We start from the raw sequence: 17439 nt of genomic DNA, 5'->3' as shown, positions 1-17439 counted from the left end.
GGACTGTGCCTCTGCTTTCCTTGCAAAGACTGCTGCTGCTGCTGAAAAATATCAAAATTGTCAGAGTTTTCAACAAAGAGTAGATTATCTTTAGTCAGTTCAGGAATTCTCTATTCCCTCTATCAAGAGATGCCTCTGCACAGTATACTTCCTGCAATAAAAAATCATGTGCAACCAAGTCTCGAATGCCCCACAGGAGCAAAAAGGCTCCTGTGGATGTAGGAGTTAGCCTTTGGAGTTTGGGAGTGTAGGTAGTTTCCGACTTTATGAGTTAATTCGTTCCTAGCTCGCGCTCATAGAGTGAAAACTTGTAAAGCAGGAATTTTTTTCCTTAGACATAATGTTAAAAACAGGGGTTACGTTCTCAACAATGAAATTTGACCATAGTGATGTTAAATAAAGGTCAACAGAACAATAGTTTATGCTTAAACAATGATTTATTTATCCAAAGAAATGAAAACAAGAAATTATAAAGAAATTATTATATTATATAAAGAAATTATTTATGTCATACAAATGTTAAAGAATGTTTATTCTTCATCATCAAATAAATGCACACTTGTTGATGGTTCTTGACTTAATGTTGGCTCAGCATTCATTGGTTTGTTGGTAGCACAAAGGAGTCGTCTTCTTCAGGAGTCATTTGTTTCCAAGACAGTCTTCTCTTTTCTTTATAAATTTCATGATAGCATGCATAAGCATTTTTTTAAATCTGTAGCAACTTTTCTAGTGCACTCGAAATTTGAATCTTGTGACTCGAAAATCTCAGTTGCTTTTTCTATGTGGCGAAAAGCTTTGTCAAGCCTCCTGTTCTTTCCTTCACTTAAGGGAGTGAAGGAACAAACAGGAGTTTCAGCTGTTAAATCTTCTTCATCCTCAGCTTCTTCACATTTTGCCATTTCAAGGAGGTCTTCATTTGTGAGCTCAAGCTGCAATTGGTTAGCAATATTAACGACTGCTTATTTCATTTTGTACGATCTCTGCTGGTCCTTGAAATCCTTCAAAATTACCAATAAACTGATGAGAGAGTTTATTCCAAACACCCTTCATGTTCTTCTCTGTAATTTTGACCCAGGCTTGTTTTATTATTTTGATTGCATCTAAAATATGGAATTCTTTCCAAAATTCTTTTAGAGTTGAATCTCCATTTATCTCTGCCTGAACAAATAAACACACACACACACAGTAGCAATGTATTGCATAGCTACACGCATTGTTTGAAATGCCATATTTATGAATGTTTAGCATTTATTACAATTAATGTTGATATTTCGATTCTGTTGATACTTGATATTTGAAAAAAGGACCTCATAAGCCCGGGAAATTCATAAAGCAGAAACTGCCTGTATAGTCAGAGTCAGGGCTCCCAATTGGATGGGTTGTCTTGTGGCTGGCACATGGCCATTTGCAGGATCCTGTAATCCCACACTAGTGTAGACCATCAGCAGTCAGTGTCAACATCCCATACACCATGCTGCCTAAGAAGAGAAATCAGCATGGCATCAGCAAATGTGGTCAATGGGCAGCATGGGGGCAGGTCCAGGCAGGGATACCCCAGCTGTAAGTCATTTGTGGAGAGGGGTCAGATCAGCTGCACACTGACATTCTCAATCATATGTCTTTTCATACATGCATGTACACTTACACGTTTTAAAATTTTTTATTTCTTTATAATGCATATCCAGGAGCAACAATCGAGTATGAACAAACAAACATACACAGTTGTTCACTCTTGCATACACACAAAGATGTATGCCCTCTCACACACAAATTAACAACAGACCTACATACACAGGTCCTTACCCATTTATATAGACATGTAAGAGACAGACATTATGTGAACAGACTTAATACCCCATTTGTTCAACCACTCATACAAACACAGGACTGACATAAATACATTCAGGACACACACTGCTTTCTAGATAAACTCACATTTAAATTTTTTTTTTTTTTTAACAGAATACAAATACCTTTACACACACACACACACACATACACGTAGGTGGTAGATGACTTTCATCAACCGGTGAAATACCACCACTTTGCTTATTGGAGGCTTGAAGTGGTGAAACCCATGTTTAGTCTCTAGAGCAAAGTTTCCGGCATCCCCCCCCCCATACTTCTCCTTCAACCCATGCACGGTACTAAGTACTATAGGTTTTGATACCTTTCGTGTTTGGGGTTTTCATAAAAAAAAAAAAAAAAAAAAACTTAGATATACACATGGACATTTACGCTTACAGTTTCATACACACAGACATAGGAGGACAATGTCATTAACACAATTTAAGTTGCTATACTACTCATACATAGCTTAACATACTGTACTACTCATACATAGCTTAACATTAATTAATTAATTAATTAATATTTGCCTTTGATCTTTCATGCACAAAGAGACACTCTCACTGTTTTGTTATGTTATCATCCATACAAGACTTAACATGCAACAAGAGTGCCCTGGATACTTTCTTCTGACACTAGGGGGGGGGTAGCTTCAGTGGTGATGTAAAGATTGGATCCCCACCACAGGCCAGGAAACAAGTTGTCCCTGGTCCCAGCAGGGGAAAGTGTCCTTATTGGTTTTAGAATTTGGTGGCCGGCATATAGCAGGCTCATAGGCAGCTACTCCCAGGGGTCCACCATACACTGCCTAATTCAGCTCTGGGACCAGCCCAGTCACTGTGGTTACAATAGGTTAATAAAATCGAGGTAAGTAGGTTCACAATTATGGATTAGTCTTGTTAGAGGGAAGATTGGCTTGGCATTATGTATCAGGAAGGTGATTATTATATTTTGCAGCTGTAAATTGCTTTTGGCTAATTAGCTTGTATTTACAGGGGTGTTTTGCAGAGCTTGCCTCTTTATGGCTCTCCTAGATTCAAAGACAGCTTGTGAATGCTGTACGAAAGCCTTATAGTATTCCTCTTCATTGATGCGGAGATATTCATAGTTTCTGGGGAGCAAACCGAGCTTATCAATAAATCTGTTCCAATGGTTGCCATAATATGGACAATCATAAAGTAGATGTGTCAGGGTCTTCGTTTGCTTTGCAAATGCAGGTGGAGGGTCATTGGTTAGTCCCAGGCCATGGAGTTTTACCTTAAAGGAACTGTGATGTGATGGATGAACTGTGAAATGACATTTTAATAGCTTCTGAAACCATCAAGAATAGTAATAAGACATGCTGTGCCATGGAATTGTGGATTCATTGTGCTGAATGCTTCATTGAACGAAATGATGGTCACTTTGAACAATTGCTTTAGTTGCTTTATTTTTAAAAGGTTATTTCAGTTTCTTTTCATGTTTTGTAATTTATGATTAATGTTTATCATCTCAGAAAGAGACTTTTTTAACATATGTTTATAGGAACTGTTTTTCTTAATTTTTGGCTGTAGAATATACTCCTATATTTGTTCTTGAAATTTTGAAACACCCTGTATAAAATGATTCAGGATTGAATTTCAATCTGTATTTTTTTTTTTTTTTTATTTTTTATTATTATTTTTTTTATGTGAACCCCAAACACGAGAGGTATTAGAACCTATGGTACTTAGTACCGTGCTTGGGTTGGAGGTTGAGAAGATGAAAGAAGATATATGTTGACATTGGACTTGAACTCCTGTAGATTGTAATTTTCAGGAAATACGTATGAAGGAAGGTTGTTCCAGAAAACGGCAGTTGAATGAATAAATGAGGAAGATGAAAAGTTGGTTCTGTGGGTTTGAAGTTGGACAGTAAATGGATGTTGGCTGGTGGCGGCATGTGTTCGGACTGTTTTGAAAGAGAGAGTGGGAATTATAGAAGCCAATTCAGAAGAACAGTGCCCGTGGAAGTATCTGTAGAAGAGGCATGCAGCAGAAACAGTACGTCTATGAGAAAGTGAGTGGAGAGACTCAGTTAGAGATGAATCATTAATTAACCTAACTGCCCTCTTCTGAATGGAATCAAGAAGCCTGAGAGAGGTTTGGGGGCACCACCCCAGATGTGGGGACAATATTCGATGGCAGGGCGGATTTGCGATTTATACAGAGTGAGCAGCTGTTTGGAAGAAAAGTAACGCTGAGAGCGAAAGAGAAAACGTAAGTTTTTTAGATGCAGAGGAAGCAATATTTGTAATGTGCTTGTGCCAAGAGAGATTAGAAGTCAGGGTAATCCCCAAAAGAGATATATCATTTTGCCTAGAACTCGGAGTGTCACTAAAGATAAGCATAGGAGTAGAAGAATCCTTTTTTGCGAGATATAAGACAAGACTGAGTTTTAGAAGGGTTGAAATCAACTAAGTTGTCTTTGCCCCACTGGAGAAATACCTGAAGATCGGCATTTAAGGAATTGGTAGCAGATTTTCGAGAAGTTGAAGCTGATTGAGCAGGACAAGGTTTCTCAAAATGGAAAGTGGAATGCAATGTGCTATCATCGGCAAAACTATGGATAGGATTTCCAGTCAATGGAAGAAGGTCATTAATATACAAGAGGAAAAGAGTGGGGAAAGAACTGAACCTTGGGGGACACCGGCATTAGTGGAGAAGTTAGAAGAAAGAGAGCCATCTACCATCACCCTCAGTGAGCGATCAGAGAGAAAACTGGATAACCAATTACTAAAAACAGTTGGCAAACCATAAGATGGAAGCTTGTTTAGAAGACTTTTATGCCAAACACGATCAAAAGCCTTTGAGATGTCAAGAGCAACTACTTGTGTTCACCGAACCTTTCCATTGAATTAGTCCATAAATGGGTAACATAAGCCAGAATATCACCAGTGGATCGACACTGACGGAATCCATACTGGCGATCGTTGATCAGACGGAAGGTTTCTAGGTAGTTTAAGAGTTGGCGGTTAATTGATTTCTCCATTACTTTAGAAAGAGTAGAAGTAATTGCAATGGGACGATAATTGGATGGGAGGGATTTGTCACCCTTTTTAGGAACTGGCTGTATATGAGCAAATTTCCAAGCAGAAGGAAAAACACCTATATGGATTTGGAAACTTACATTTTAAAAAGGATTTGAACCTGTGGGAAATTGTGTAATGAAAAGCAGTAAGGTATTTAAGTATAAGCATAAAGTAGTAATTCTTCAGAAAGAGATTCCAGTTTTTATGAGCTGCATTTCATGCTTTAAAGGGCCTGAGTGAATTAAACAATGGAATCTCTTATCTTTATCCCAGGTGGCATAAACTAGAGGAAATATGTTTAAATTAAGGAATTAACTTGCTGACTGATATAAGAAAATTTTCTTTTAGCTAAAAAATAATTAGTTGTTGGAACAAAATGCCATTTAACCTTGAAGCCCTGAGAGCCATGTAAATATAAAGGGTTGAGCTGGCCTTAATTTTTTTAAGGCTGAAATTGCATGTCTTGACTGCCTTATCATTTTGCCTATACAGTAAACCCCCGCTATTTGCAGGGGTTACGTTCCTGAGAAATTCCGCAAATACTGAGTTATGGCTCCCATAGTAATAAAGGGGTTCCGTTCCAAAGTATGAAATATATAAGAAAAACTAGTGTAAAATTTTGTCTATGTATGTATTATATGTACCTTCATAAGATGACTATGTACATAGACAGTATGTAGTGAAATGGAAGCATAAGGCATCGAAATGAAAATAAGAAACAATTTAATATTAAATGTAATATTTATTAGAAATTTCAAACAAATCTTTCAAACAAGCACCTTTGCTAGCTAAAAAACTTATCCTGCCAGTGCTATCACCAGTTTCGCTAAAGTGTTGATAAAGCTGTTTTGCCTTTTCACGAATGATGAGTGAACATAACAGAATTTTATTTTGAGTTCGGTCTTCTATCCACAGATTTAAAGTATTTTCCATTTTTTTCTAATTTAACATCCCGAGTTACAGAGCAAATGTTTGAAGCAATTAGTGCGTTTTCATGGACACTACGGTGGATTTTTTCTTACGATTTCTTGATTGATCGTACCGTTCACTCATTGATTTTATAATGTTTTGCCACTGACAAGACACTTTCACTATTAGAAATTTTGTCTAATAACTCAATTTTACTCGCTAATGTCATCACCTTCTTTGATCTTTTCACAATTCCCATGTTATTCGTAGCCATAGTTTTGTAGGGGTGAAAAAAGAACTTGTCCACAATAAAGTCACTTTCTTTTAACTGTTAATACATTCGAAAAAGTATGTTTACACTAACACACTGCAAAATGGTAGATTTTTCACTTTTGTAAGCATACCAATTTATAAATTTATTCAATTTATAAGCATATAAATTAAAAGCAAACGACGAACCTTCCATGACAAGCTCATAACACATACTGAACAAGGATTAGGGGGAAACATCCACGCTCGCGATTTTGTCACCCCTCTCCCACGCCCACTGAGCGCTGTTTTGACCAGGAAAGATGATTTTAGGCACACCCATGTTTTTTTATGGTGGAAAATATTCACATTTTTTTAGGTTTCATTTTATATTAAATCAGCGACTGCGAATAGCGGGGGTTTACTGTACTAATACAAATACTAGATTTGTTGATTGTACAAAGCTATCTGTAATATTTGACTTATTCTAATGACCTTTGTTTTCCATCACAAAACTTTATAGTGATGACCGACAAACTGACTTAAAATAAATTTATTTAAAAAAAATAAATATCTACATGAAATACTAAAACAGAGATAAAATAAAAGAATTAAAATACAATAAGATAAAAGTGTTAAAACAATAAAATATGGATAAAACTAATAAAATATACAATAGCTTTCGTGACAAAGTGCCTTTTCATCAGCTTAGCCGGTGAATGGTGTATTGCAGTATATATGTGTTAGTTACAACAGCAAATGTCAGCTGAGCATGATCTTGCATCACAAGTCCTGTGTTGGTAGAGCAGAATTATGTACAAGTGATGTTTGCCAATGCTCATTGCACTGTGAAAGAGTAGATTCCATAATGGGGTACAAGTGCACTCTCCTATTGCAATTCATGGGACTATTATTGCTAGCTATGTGGAGTGCCTCAAGCCATGAGCTCTGGTGGTAATCACGTGAATAGTTGACAATTTCAATATCCTGTCAGGGACCAAGATTGTGCTGCTCAACCCAATAATGCTTGGTGACCACAGAGAGTTCAAAATTAGCAGTTCAAAGAGTCACCTCACGTTCAGAAACCCTATCTTTCAATCTCTTGCCAGACTCACCTACATAACACCCCACCACAAACTGGATATGTAATGCGTTATACGGAACCACTTCGTAGGAGAGTAGGAACAGGTGTTTTCACCTTAGAAATAATAGACTGTACTTTCCTCCCCGGAAGTTGCACACATCATATATAGTGGAGTCGCAAAAATCCTAACACCCAGATAACAGGGGATGTAGGCAGTAGAAATAAATTCATTGACACAAGGAGGGTTAGATTGCACAACAAATTCATGAGCCTGGAGCTCACATCTATCTAGAACCTGAGGTGGATAACTGCAATTTGAAAGCTCCACCCTAATTTTGGAAATTTCCAATTGCCTGTCACCAATCGAACTATCCACAAAGTGATTATCCACCTCAGGTTCTAGATAGATGATAGATAGGAGCTCCAGGCTCACGAATTTGTTGCTCTGTCTAACCCTCCTCATGTCAATGAATTTATTTCTACCGCCTACATCCCCTATTATCTGGGCGTATCGGATTTTGCATCTCCACCATATACAATGTGTACAACTTCTGGTGAGGAAATTACAGTCTATTATTTCTAAGGTGAAACACCTGTTCCTCCTCTCCTACAAAGTGATTCTGTATACTGCATTACATGTCTGGATTGTGGAGGGGGTGTTATGTAGATGAGTCCGGTAGGAAATTGAAAGATAGGGTTTCTGAACATGAGGTGGCTCTTCGAACTGCTAATTTTGAACTGTCCACAGTTGCCAAGCATTATTGGGTTGAGCAGCACATTCTTGATCCCCGATGGGATATTGAAATCGTCAACTATTCACATGATTACCACCAGAGCTCATGGCTTGAGGCACTCCACATAGCTAACAGTAATAGTACCATGAATCGCAATAGGTGAGTGTACTTGTACCCCATTGTGGAATCTACTGTTTTGCAGTGCATTGAGTGCTGGCAGTCACCATACTCGTGATGCAAGATCATGCTCAGCTGATTTTTGCTGTTGTAATCAACATATACAGGGTGTTTCAGTTAAACGTTTCAGAACTTCTAAGAGGGGTAGGGTACATCCTGACAACTCGAAATCATATAGCAATGTGGGGTCGGAAATGCTTTCCTGAAGCGGTGTTGTACACAGAAGCACCATAAAAAGAAAAGAGACCGTAAGTGAGAAATCGTTTTAATAATACATGAAAAGAAGCAAAAGGTACATGGATTAAAGTAAGTGTTCGAAGTTTCTTCAACCTCGTATCGCTTTCGCACAGTGGTACCGTGGAAAATGTGCTACAAATCCCATTTTTCCTGCTGAAGTGTTGTTTTCCGATGAGGCATCCTTCACAAGGGAAGGAATTTTCAACACACATAACGACCATATCTGGGCGGTCGAGAACCCGCATGCAATACGACGTCGTGCAGCACAGATTCGATTTTCGGTCAATGTATGGGCCGGTATTATGGGAGATCACCTCATCGGACCTTACCTGTTATCGTGTCGTCTAACCGGACCTATCTACTTGATCTTTCTGCAGCAAGTATTGCCACAACTTTTGAGAGATGAACAGATTTCTGCATCGACGCAACAGACAATGTGGTTCCAACACGATGGAGCCCCTGCCCATTATAGCGGAGATGTTCGTAACTACCTGGATGTCACATTTGGTCAACAGTGGATCGGACGTGGTGGTCCCGTGCGTTGGCCTGCTCAGTCACCCGACCTATCATGTCTTGATTTTTATTTCTGGGGTCATATGAAATCGCTAGTTTATGACACCCCTGTTGACAATGCTGAGGAGCTGGTTGCAAGAATCGCAGTAGCTGCCGAAGAAATTCGAAATTCGCCTGGAGTATTCCAGAATGTTCGGATGTCCATGCGTCGGAGATGTGAGGCGTGCATTGTAGCCCGTGGAAGAAACTTCGAACACTTACTTTAATCCATGTACCTTTTGCTTCTTTTCATGTATTATTAAAATGATTTCTCACTTACGGTCTCTTTTCTTTATGGTGCTTCCGTGTACAACACCGCTTCAGGAAAGCATTTCCGACCCCACATTGCTATATGATTTCGAGTTGTCAGGATGTACCCTACCCCTCTTAGAAGTTCTGAAACGTTTAACTGAAACACCCTGTATATACTGCAGTACACCATTCACCAACTAAGCTGATGAAGAGGCATTTCATCTCGAAAGCTACTGTATATTTTATTAGTTTTACCCGTATTTTATTGTATTTCAATGCTTTTATTTTATTGTATTTCAGTGCTTTTATTTTATTGTATTTGAGTGCTTTTATTTTATTGTATTTTAACACTTTTATTTTATTTTATTTTATATTTTATCTCTGTTTTAGTATTTTATGTAGATATTATTTATTTATTTTAATAAATTTATTTTAAGTCAGTTTGTCAGTCATCGCTAGAAAGTTTTGTGTTATACAACCCAAAGCTCAAGGCCGGCCTGTTTTCCAACTTTGTTTTCCAATTGAATAATTTATTTAATTGCAAATTTATTCCATAAACTTACTAAGTCCAATCTCCAAGCTATGTGCGGTAGATGTTAGATGTCCAACATCTAAAACCTGTTGTATTTCTGAGACTATTCAGAAAGTCCTCAAAAGCTATTAAACTCTTTGCTTGGGTTCTTACAGGAAACAAATATTGCAAATTTAAACTGTACAGGATCTAATTAAATTTCAGTTCATATCAAGATCTATATAGAAGAAATTAGTAAATTGAGGTCTCTCTCTCTCTCTCTCTCTCTCTCTCTCTCTCCCTCCCTCCTTCTCTCTCTCTCTTGTCCTTCAATCGAATTTGCAGACAACAAGATTTAAGTTGCCATGAATAAATGCTATGGTCCTAAATTGGTTTTTTGTGACATTTGAAAAGGAAGAATTTATTCTACTCAAAGTAAAACAAACTCTCTTAACCATGGGTCATATCAGTTAGCACTACTTCTAAACAAACAACATACAAAAAGGCTATTCCATTTTTAAAATAAGACACTGCAGTGACAGCCTGTTTTCAAGACTTACTAGTCTCTCATCAGATAATGAATGGTTTCATTTAGAAAATATCTGACAATGTGTGAATAATGAAGCAGTTCTGTGTGAAATTCCATTTCATATATATGCTGTATTTTAATATAGCTTTTGCTATATTAAAATAATCAAAGTTTTAATTTCCTTATGTGACTAGTCAGTTGACATAGAACTGCTTCATTTATTCACATGCCATTAGAGATTTGTTAGCAAATCTCTGATGGCATGCTAGACAAGATCACCCACTATTTGTTATATCGATATCTCATATTTTAACTCTTTCATAAGTGCAAATGTATATACAATAAGTGCTGGTTATAGTGATCACTGGTTATTAGAATCAGCCACCTTATAGAATCAAATTTCGAAGAAAAAATTCAAATCAATAAAATGCACTACACTTTCATACTTTATTAGAATCACATTTTCTGTTATTAGAATCAATTTTGAATGCCTCTGTGATATTTTTCTAAAGCACATTTCTGGAGGTCACAACCATAAAACAATAAAACCAATTTGGAGTTTCTGGTTTATTTGGCTTTTCTGTTAATGCAATAAACGGGTAATAAACTCGATCTTATAGCATTTGTAATAATACTGATAGCTGAAATTCTGTGTTTTCATGATATTATGGTGAAATGTGTTTCCCCTTCACTGAAATCTGCTCTTCATCTCACTTGCGTGTGTCACGTTAGTCCAATTTGTGTGTACTGTGTGCTTTGTTATTGATTGATGCTTATCTTGTCTACTGTGTTTTAAATTTTACTACCCAAAAAAAAAAAAAAAAAAAAAAAAAAATGTGAGTGAACAGAAAGAGAGTGAATTTGAGTGTAAAAGATAAGTTACAAATTATAGAAACATATGATAAATTAAACTTAGACAATATGTCTCAAAGGGAAGCTTCAGTAAAATTAGGAGTGCCTCAGTCATCTTTATCAAAATTATTAAATCACGTCATGCATTAAACACCAATGTGATTAGTGAAACAAACAAAGGAAGCGTGAAGGGAAATGCCAAACAGTAGTTTTTTTGGTTCAAACAGGCCAGCTCATTTAATACACCAATATCATTTCTAGCATTCTTCTTCAAAAAGCTAATGATTTTGCTGAAAAACTGTCCAAAGAGTTTAAGGCGATTGACGGATGGCTGACAAGATGGAAGGGGAGGTATGATATTGTTTACAAAAAACTTCATGGAGAAAAACAGGATTCCGATGGTTCTGCAGCTGGTTGAAAACCTCTTGGCAAAATGTGTTAAGCACTTATAATCCCGAAGACATTTTTAATACAGATGAAACAGGGTTGTACTACAGGGCTACCCCAGACCATTGCATGATTTTTAAAAAATTTCTCTGAGTCTGCAGGAAAGAAGATCAAAGGCAGGATTACAGTTCTTTTAACATGCAACATGATGAGAACAATCAATGAAGCCGTTAGTTATAGGCAGAAGTAAATTGTTATAAGCAGGAGTTATTAGTTATAGGCAGGAGTAGATGTATGAAAGGAGTAAAACAGCTGCCTGTTTAATATGCCAATAATGCCAATGCTTGGATGACAACTTCTTTATTTGAAAATTATCTTCATAAATGGGATTTGCAATCGGATAAGAAAAACAAAAAAAAACCCTTGGTTTTGGACAACTGCCCAGCTCATCCAAAGTTGACTTTCAATAACATTGAATTAGTTCTTCTACTTTCTAATACCACATCACCGATTCAACCTCTCGACCAGGGAATAATAAAAACTTTTAAGACCTTTTATAGATCAGATATGATGTGAAGAATCATCCAGATGATGGTTTGGGAACATCATCTGATATCACAAAGCAGATAACTGTTCTAGATGCACTTCATATGACAGCGAGTGCCTGGAATGAAGTTTCCGAAACTGGCATTAGCAACTGTTTCAAAAAACGTGGATTAATTCTTGAGTGTCAACTAAATCACGATACTGATCATGTTGAAAAGCATGAAGACAGGGGTGAACAGTAGTTTAATGATTGGGTGGACATAGATGATGATCTACAAGTTACTACGGCTTTAACAGATGAAGAAATTGCCTGAAACTGTTACTGATAATTTCACCGAGGAGGAAAATGAAGATGAACCAGAACGAATTCCAGTTACAAAACAGCAAACTTGTGAAGCTATAGCTGTTCTGAGGAGAGTGTTAGAAGAAACTCGTGCAAGTGATCGTGAATATAGACTGTTGTACAATATTGAAAAATCTATAAATAGACTTTGTAGCGATAATTTAAAGCAATCTAAAATTAGCATTAGTTGAGGCATATGATGCAAGAAAGCAAGCTTATATCTTTTGTCAAGGAGGAACAGAAGTTAAACTAACAGGTCTATAATTATTTGTGTCACCCTTTGAACCCTTTGTGAATTGGGGATACATTTGTACATCTCCAGTCCATGGGGACCTCCCCTGAATTTAAGGATGCTCTCATAATTATGGCTAATGGTTTGCTAACTTCCCTTGCTGCATCCTTCAATATAACTGGATAGATCCATCTACTCCCAAGTGCCTTTTTTATGTTTAACTTCAACAATTTCTCCTCCACTTTGCTGTCAGTTATTACAAAATCACTTAGCTCCCTGCTAGAGTTTGATAAACTTCTGGCATTCCTCTCCTTGAATAACTCCTCATGTGTTCCAGCATTTGCTAGAACACAGAGATGAGTACAGAGAAGGGCAACAAGATTGGTGAGAGAGACAAAGGGGTGCGCTTATGAAGGCTTAAGTTCTGCAAGTCGCAGCATCTGGAGGCTGTTTTAAAATGTGACCATTTTAAATTATAATCATATTACAAAGTGTTATGTTTAATTAATATGTATATTAATTAAGCTATGTATATAAGTATAAATTTATTTTTATACTTACGATTTTCATGTATCATTTCTTCCGATTTTCATGTATCATTTCTTCCGATAACCAACTCTTACCATCAGGTCCTTCAGGGGAAGAACTATTAAACTATAGAGATTGTCAGGAAAGAATACTCACTTAGGGTTTCTGTTTTTAAGTATTTATTATTCAGTAGTTAGTGTAAAAATATACATTGAGAAATTTGATTGCACTTGAGAAAATATTTTCTCCAGTGTGATCAAAACAAATTAAATATAACAATTAATTTCTATGTTAAAAAAGAGCTTTTCATGCAATTTTGTATACTATTAAGTTGTAGTTTATAATATCATTGAGGTATTGATGTGAACTCAAAACTGATATAGATAAATAGATATTCTTTAATGTTTCTGAAATCATTATATAATAATGAGTAAGACCGTCCTAAACCTAATAAGATATTAATTGATTATATTGTATGAATTTAATTAAGTTATAATAAAGTAAAAAGTAATTATGTTTATTTGGCAGTACTGGTGGAATGAGTCAAAACTGTGGAACTCTGTTAAGTAAGTATGGTAAATAGTTATGTATAATTTCTTTAATGGAGTAAACAAAAAGAATTTTTCTTAAATATTTTTTATTCTTGAATTAAATAGAGCAAGAATTTTAAATCTTAACTGTTTAATTCAAATTAGAATAGTATTACCAATAAGACACTCAAAATAGATATTAGAAGATGGAATGAAAGTAGATGTGTAAAGGATACAAGCATATCCCTTACACATTCATTTTATTATTTAAAGCAATGACTTTCAGCTGGCGAATCTAGAAGCACATTTTTAGCAAATTAGCAAATTTTCCGCTTTAGCAAATTATTTGCAAAAGTGGCATCGTTTAAATCATATCTCATATTGTGAATATCTTCATGATGAGTTGCCATGACATTGCATTACTTTGAATAAGTAACGCTTCACCTAAAGGAGAAGACTGTTGTTACTTATTCTCAGTGGATACCACCACCCAGACGGCACCATTTCAGGGCTATTTGGCCCTTCTTCGGTGGGTGGGTGGGTAGGTACCCAAGTGATGTAATGATGGCAAAACAGTTATGAAGTATAACTCCACAATATGAGAGATGCCTGATGGAGTATAAGAAGAATGCCGCTTTTGAAAATAATTTGCTAATCTAGAATGCTAATCTTAGACAGGCAAAGTGAGAAAGTAATACTCTTGATCTCGTAATTAGCACTGATTCTTCATGCATTCAAAAAATCCAGATACAGAAACCATTAGCTCAGATGACACCAGAACTGTTAAAGGACTGCTCCCTGGAGAATAATTTAACTTGATAGCATGCTGTTGTGTGTGTGTGTGTGTGTATATACACACACACACAGGAACTCCCTGACTTACATAATACTTGACTTATGGAAATTCGACTTTACGTAAGTTTATTCTGGCCGGTGAAAACTTAAAAAAAATCATGGAAACATATTTTGCATCCTGTAGGAATAAATATCATGAAAATATCATAATGTGAACCTAATAACACATTGTTTTTTTTTTGTAATTCGTTCCAAGTCCTTGGAAGTTGAAAATTTCACGATATTACTAAGTTATTTATCTCTCTAAAAGGTTATATTTATAATTGAAATTGCACTAACCTTTCATTGTTATCATATGTTCCCATTATAAGAATCAATTTTGAATGCCTTTGTGATATTTTTCTAAAGCACATTTCTGGAGGTCACGACCATAAAACAATAAAAACTTTGCATTTTCCCATTTATTGTGCTTTTCTGTTAGCACAATCTATTATAAACAGGTAGTAAACTCGATCTTATTGCATTTGTGATAATACCAATAACTGTAATTGTGTGTGTGTGTTTTTATGCTATTATGATGAAATCTTCAATCATATAAAAAACAAATTTTCAGAAACTTCTCTTCATTCCTATTTGTGTAATACAATGATGAAGGGAAAGCGACCAATGAAAAGTGCAAGTGGTGATAGTACCAGGAAATGAAACAAAATTGGTTTAGAAATGAAGTTGAAAATGATTAAGAAGTATGAAGCAGGACAAAGTTTGTCATCTATTTCAAGGGAATTAGGTCTCACTGCTTCAACAATGAATACTATTTTAAAGGACAGTGCGCATATAAAAGAACATGTCACAGGATCAACACACTTAAGATCAACAGTGATCACAAAACACCTGAACACTGTTTTGTGATCAACAGTGATCACAAAACAGTGTTCAGGTGTTATATTGAAGATGGAACAGCTATTAATAATATGGATGGAAAATCAGATTCAGAAGCAAGTGCCCCTGAGTCCAATGGCCATTCAAGCAAAAACAAGAAGTATTTATGAAGATATTAAGGATAAGTACGGCGAACCCCAAGCCAAGTTTGTGGCATGCAACGAGTGGTTTAATAGGTTCAAGCATCATGCTGGTTTCCACAATGTTAAAGTTGCCAGTGCCGATTCTGCAGCTGAAGGGTAATTTTGTGATGTTTTGGAAAAAATTATTGATAAAGGCGGCTATTCAACACAGCAAATTTTTAACGTTCACAAGACTGCTCTGTATTGGAAAAAAATGCCGGATCGAACATACATTGCCAAAGAGACAAATACAATCCCAGGTTTCAAGGTGTCAAAAGATAGGGCCATGCTTTTGCTTGGGGCTAATGCACCGGGTGATTAAAAATTAAAACCACTGCTTTTGTACCATTTTGGAAGTCCTCATGCATTTAAGGGCATCAATAAAGCCACCCTACCCATGCATTTCCGATCAAACCAGAGAGCATAGATAACAGTATCTCTCTTTGAGGATTTGTTTAAATTGCTACTTTCCCAAGGTTGAAAAATATTGTAAAGACAACAACATTCCTTTCAAGATTTTGCTTCCATTAGATAATGTTCCTGGATATCCTACGCATCTAGATGATTTCAATTTGAACGTGAGAGTCATATTTCTACCACCAAACATGACTTCACTTATCCAACCTATGGATCAGGGTGTTATTTTGAATTTAAAAGCATACTATTTATGCACATTTGCTCAGGCATTGTCTGCAGTAGATGATGAGAAAAATTTTATGTTAAGAGACTTTTGGAAATCTTACAATATTTACCACACCATCTTAAACATTAATGAGGCCTGGGCAGAAATTACTAAAAGTTATTTAAATGTCGCATGGAAGAAAATATGCCCACAACACGTAAAAGGCTTCGAAGAATTTTAAAAAGACTAATCATGTGAAGAGGTTACAGATAAGATTGTAAAGGTTGCAGAGCTACTTCAGTTGGAGGTTGATGCCAAAGACATGGAGGAGTTAATAGAGGAAGAAGAGAAGGAATTATCTAATGAAGAACTTATTGACTTGCAGGCAGCGATAGTGAAAGAATAAAATGCTGACGAAGCTCAAGATGAACCAAACGGGGAGCCGAGACGCTTTATCACCAGAGAGATGGCAATGGCGAGGTTTGAGAAAATGGATCCTGACAGTGAACCATTCTTAAAAGTTAACAGAGGGGAGTGAATAATATTCTTGCTTGCTACAAAGAAATCTATGATGAAAAGAAAAAAGCCATCGTCCAGTCATCCATTAATATGTTCTTTCGTAAGGTTGAGCAGCCGACCCCTTCTAAATCTTCACAGCCCTCAACCTCTGCAGTGGCATACTTATCAGCAGAAGACGTCGATTCTGGCAGTGATGTTCAAGAGGTAAAACTTACTGACATTATACCTGTCTCCTCTCTTTTTTTGTAATTTTATAATTTTGAAATTTTTTTAATTTGCATGCTTTCGTAATTTTACCCGTGCATGAGATAAAAAATTGAATAAATACAATAAATAATTTAATTTACATGTTTGTTGAACATTTCTTTTTTGATTCAATAAATTCAGCAAGCACAGTTGCGAGTGCTGCACAAGCATGGAGGAAATTCCGACTTACGTAAAATCCCACTTACGTAGTGTTCCGCAGAACTCTACCCTTACTTTAGTCAGGGAGTTCCTGTATATGTAAATTTGGCATTTTTTCTCCATTGTTTAATTTCTACACTTGTATAATTAGTAATAATATTGTTTTTTTTTTCTCTCTTATCTCATCCTTGTTTATTACATTGTATTAGCCTCTCCTGTATACCCCTGGCTTGTAGTTGTAAAAGGTGTTGTGTATGGCTTTTGCCTTTTGTATGCAATAAAGAGTTCTTCTTAGGTAGCAGTGATTGTAATATATTACTTGGGATTTACTTAAAGATATATCTACTATCAAAGGTAAAGAGGAATGGATTTTGTAAAGGCAGTTATAGACAGTTGTAAAGGTGGTTATAGACAGTTTTTAAATTCCTTTCAATGGGATTGATGATGATATTACCAACTACAAATTCTGAATGGGAAGCCTTCAGAGA

The 17439-nt window shown here is 36.1% G+C and overlaps 1 protein-coding gene across 1 annotated transcript in view; it reads left to right on the top strand.

Annotated features, from left to right (window-relative positions):
• Positions 1–17439, top strand: part of LOC150090168 (copine-8-like) — a 138105-nt gene that overhangs the window by 34397 nt on the left and 86269 nt on the right. The window contains exon 6 of the mRNA XM_090390186.1: positions 13548–13585. Coding sequence (XP_090246312.1) covers positions 13548–13585 — 38 coding nt within the window. The remainder of the gene's footprint in view (positions 1–13547; positions 13586–17439) is intronic.

Source organism: Mastigoproctus giganteus, chromosome 2 (genome assembly GCF_048544385.1).
Source record: "Mastigoproctus giganteus isolate SK-2022 chromosome 2, ASM4854438v1, whole genome shotgun sequence".
Lineage (NCBI taxonomy): Eukaryota > Metazoa > Arthropoda > Arachnida > Uropygi > Thelyphonidae > Mastigoproctus > Mastigoproctus giganteus.
This window is presented reverse-complemented; position numbering and strand designations above follow the sequence as displayed.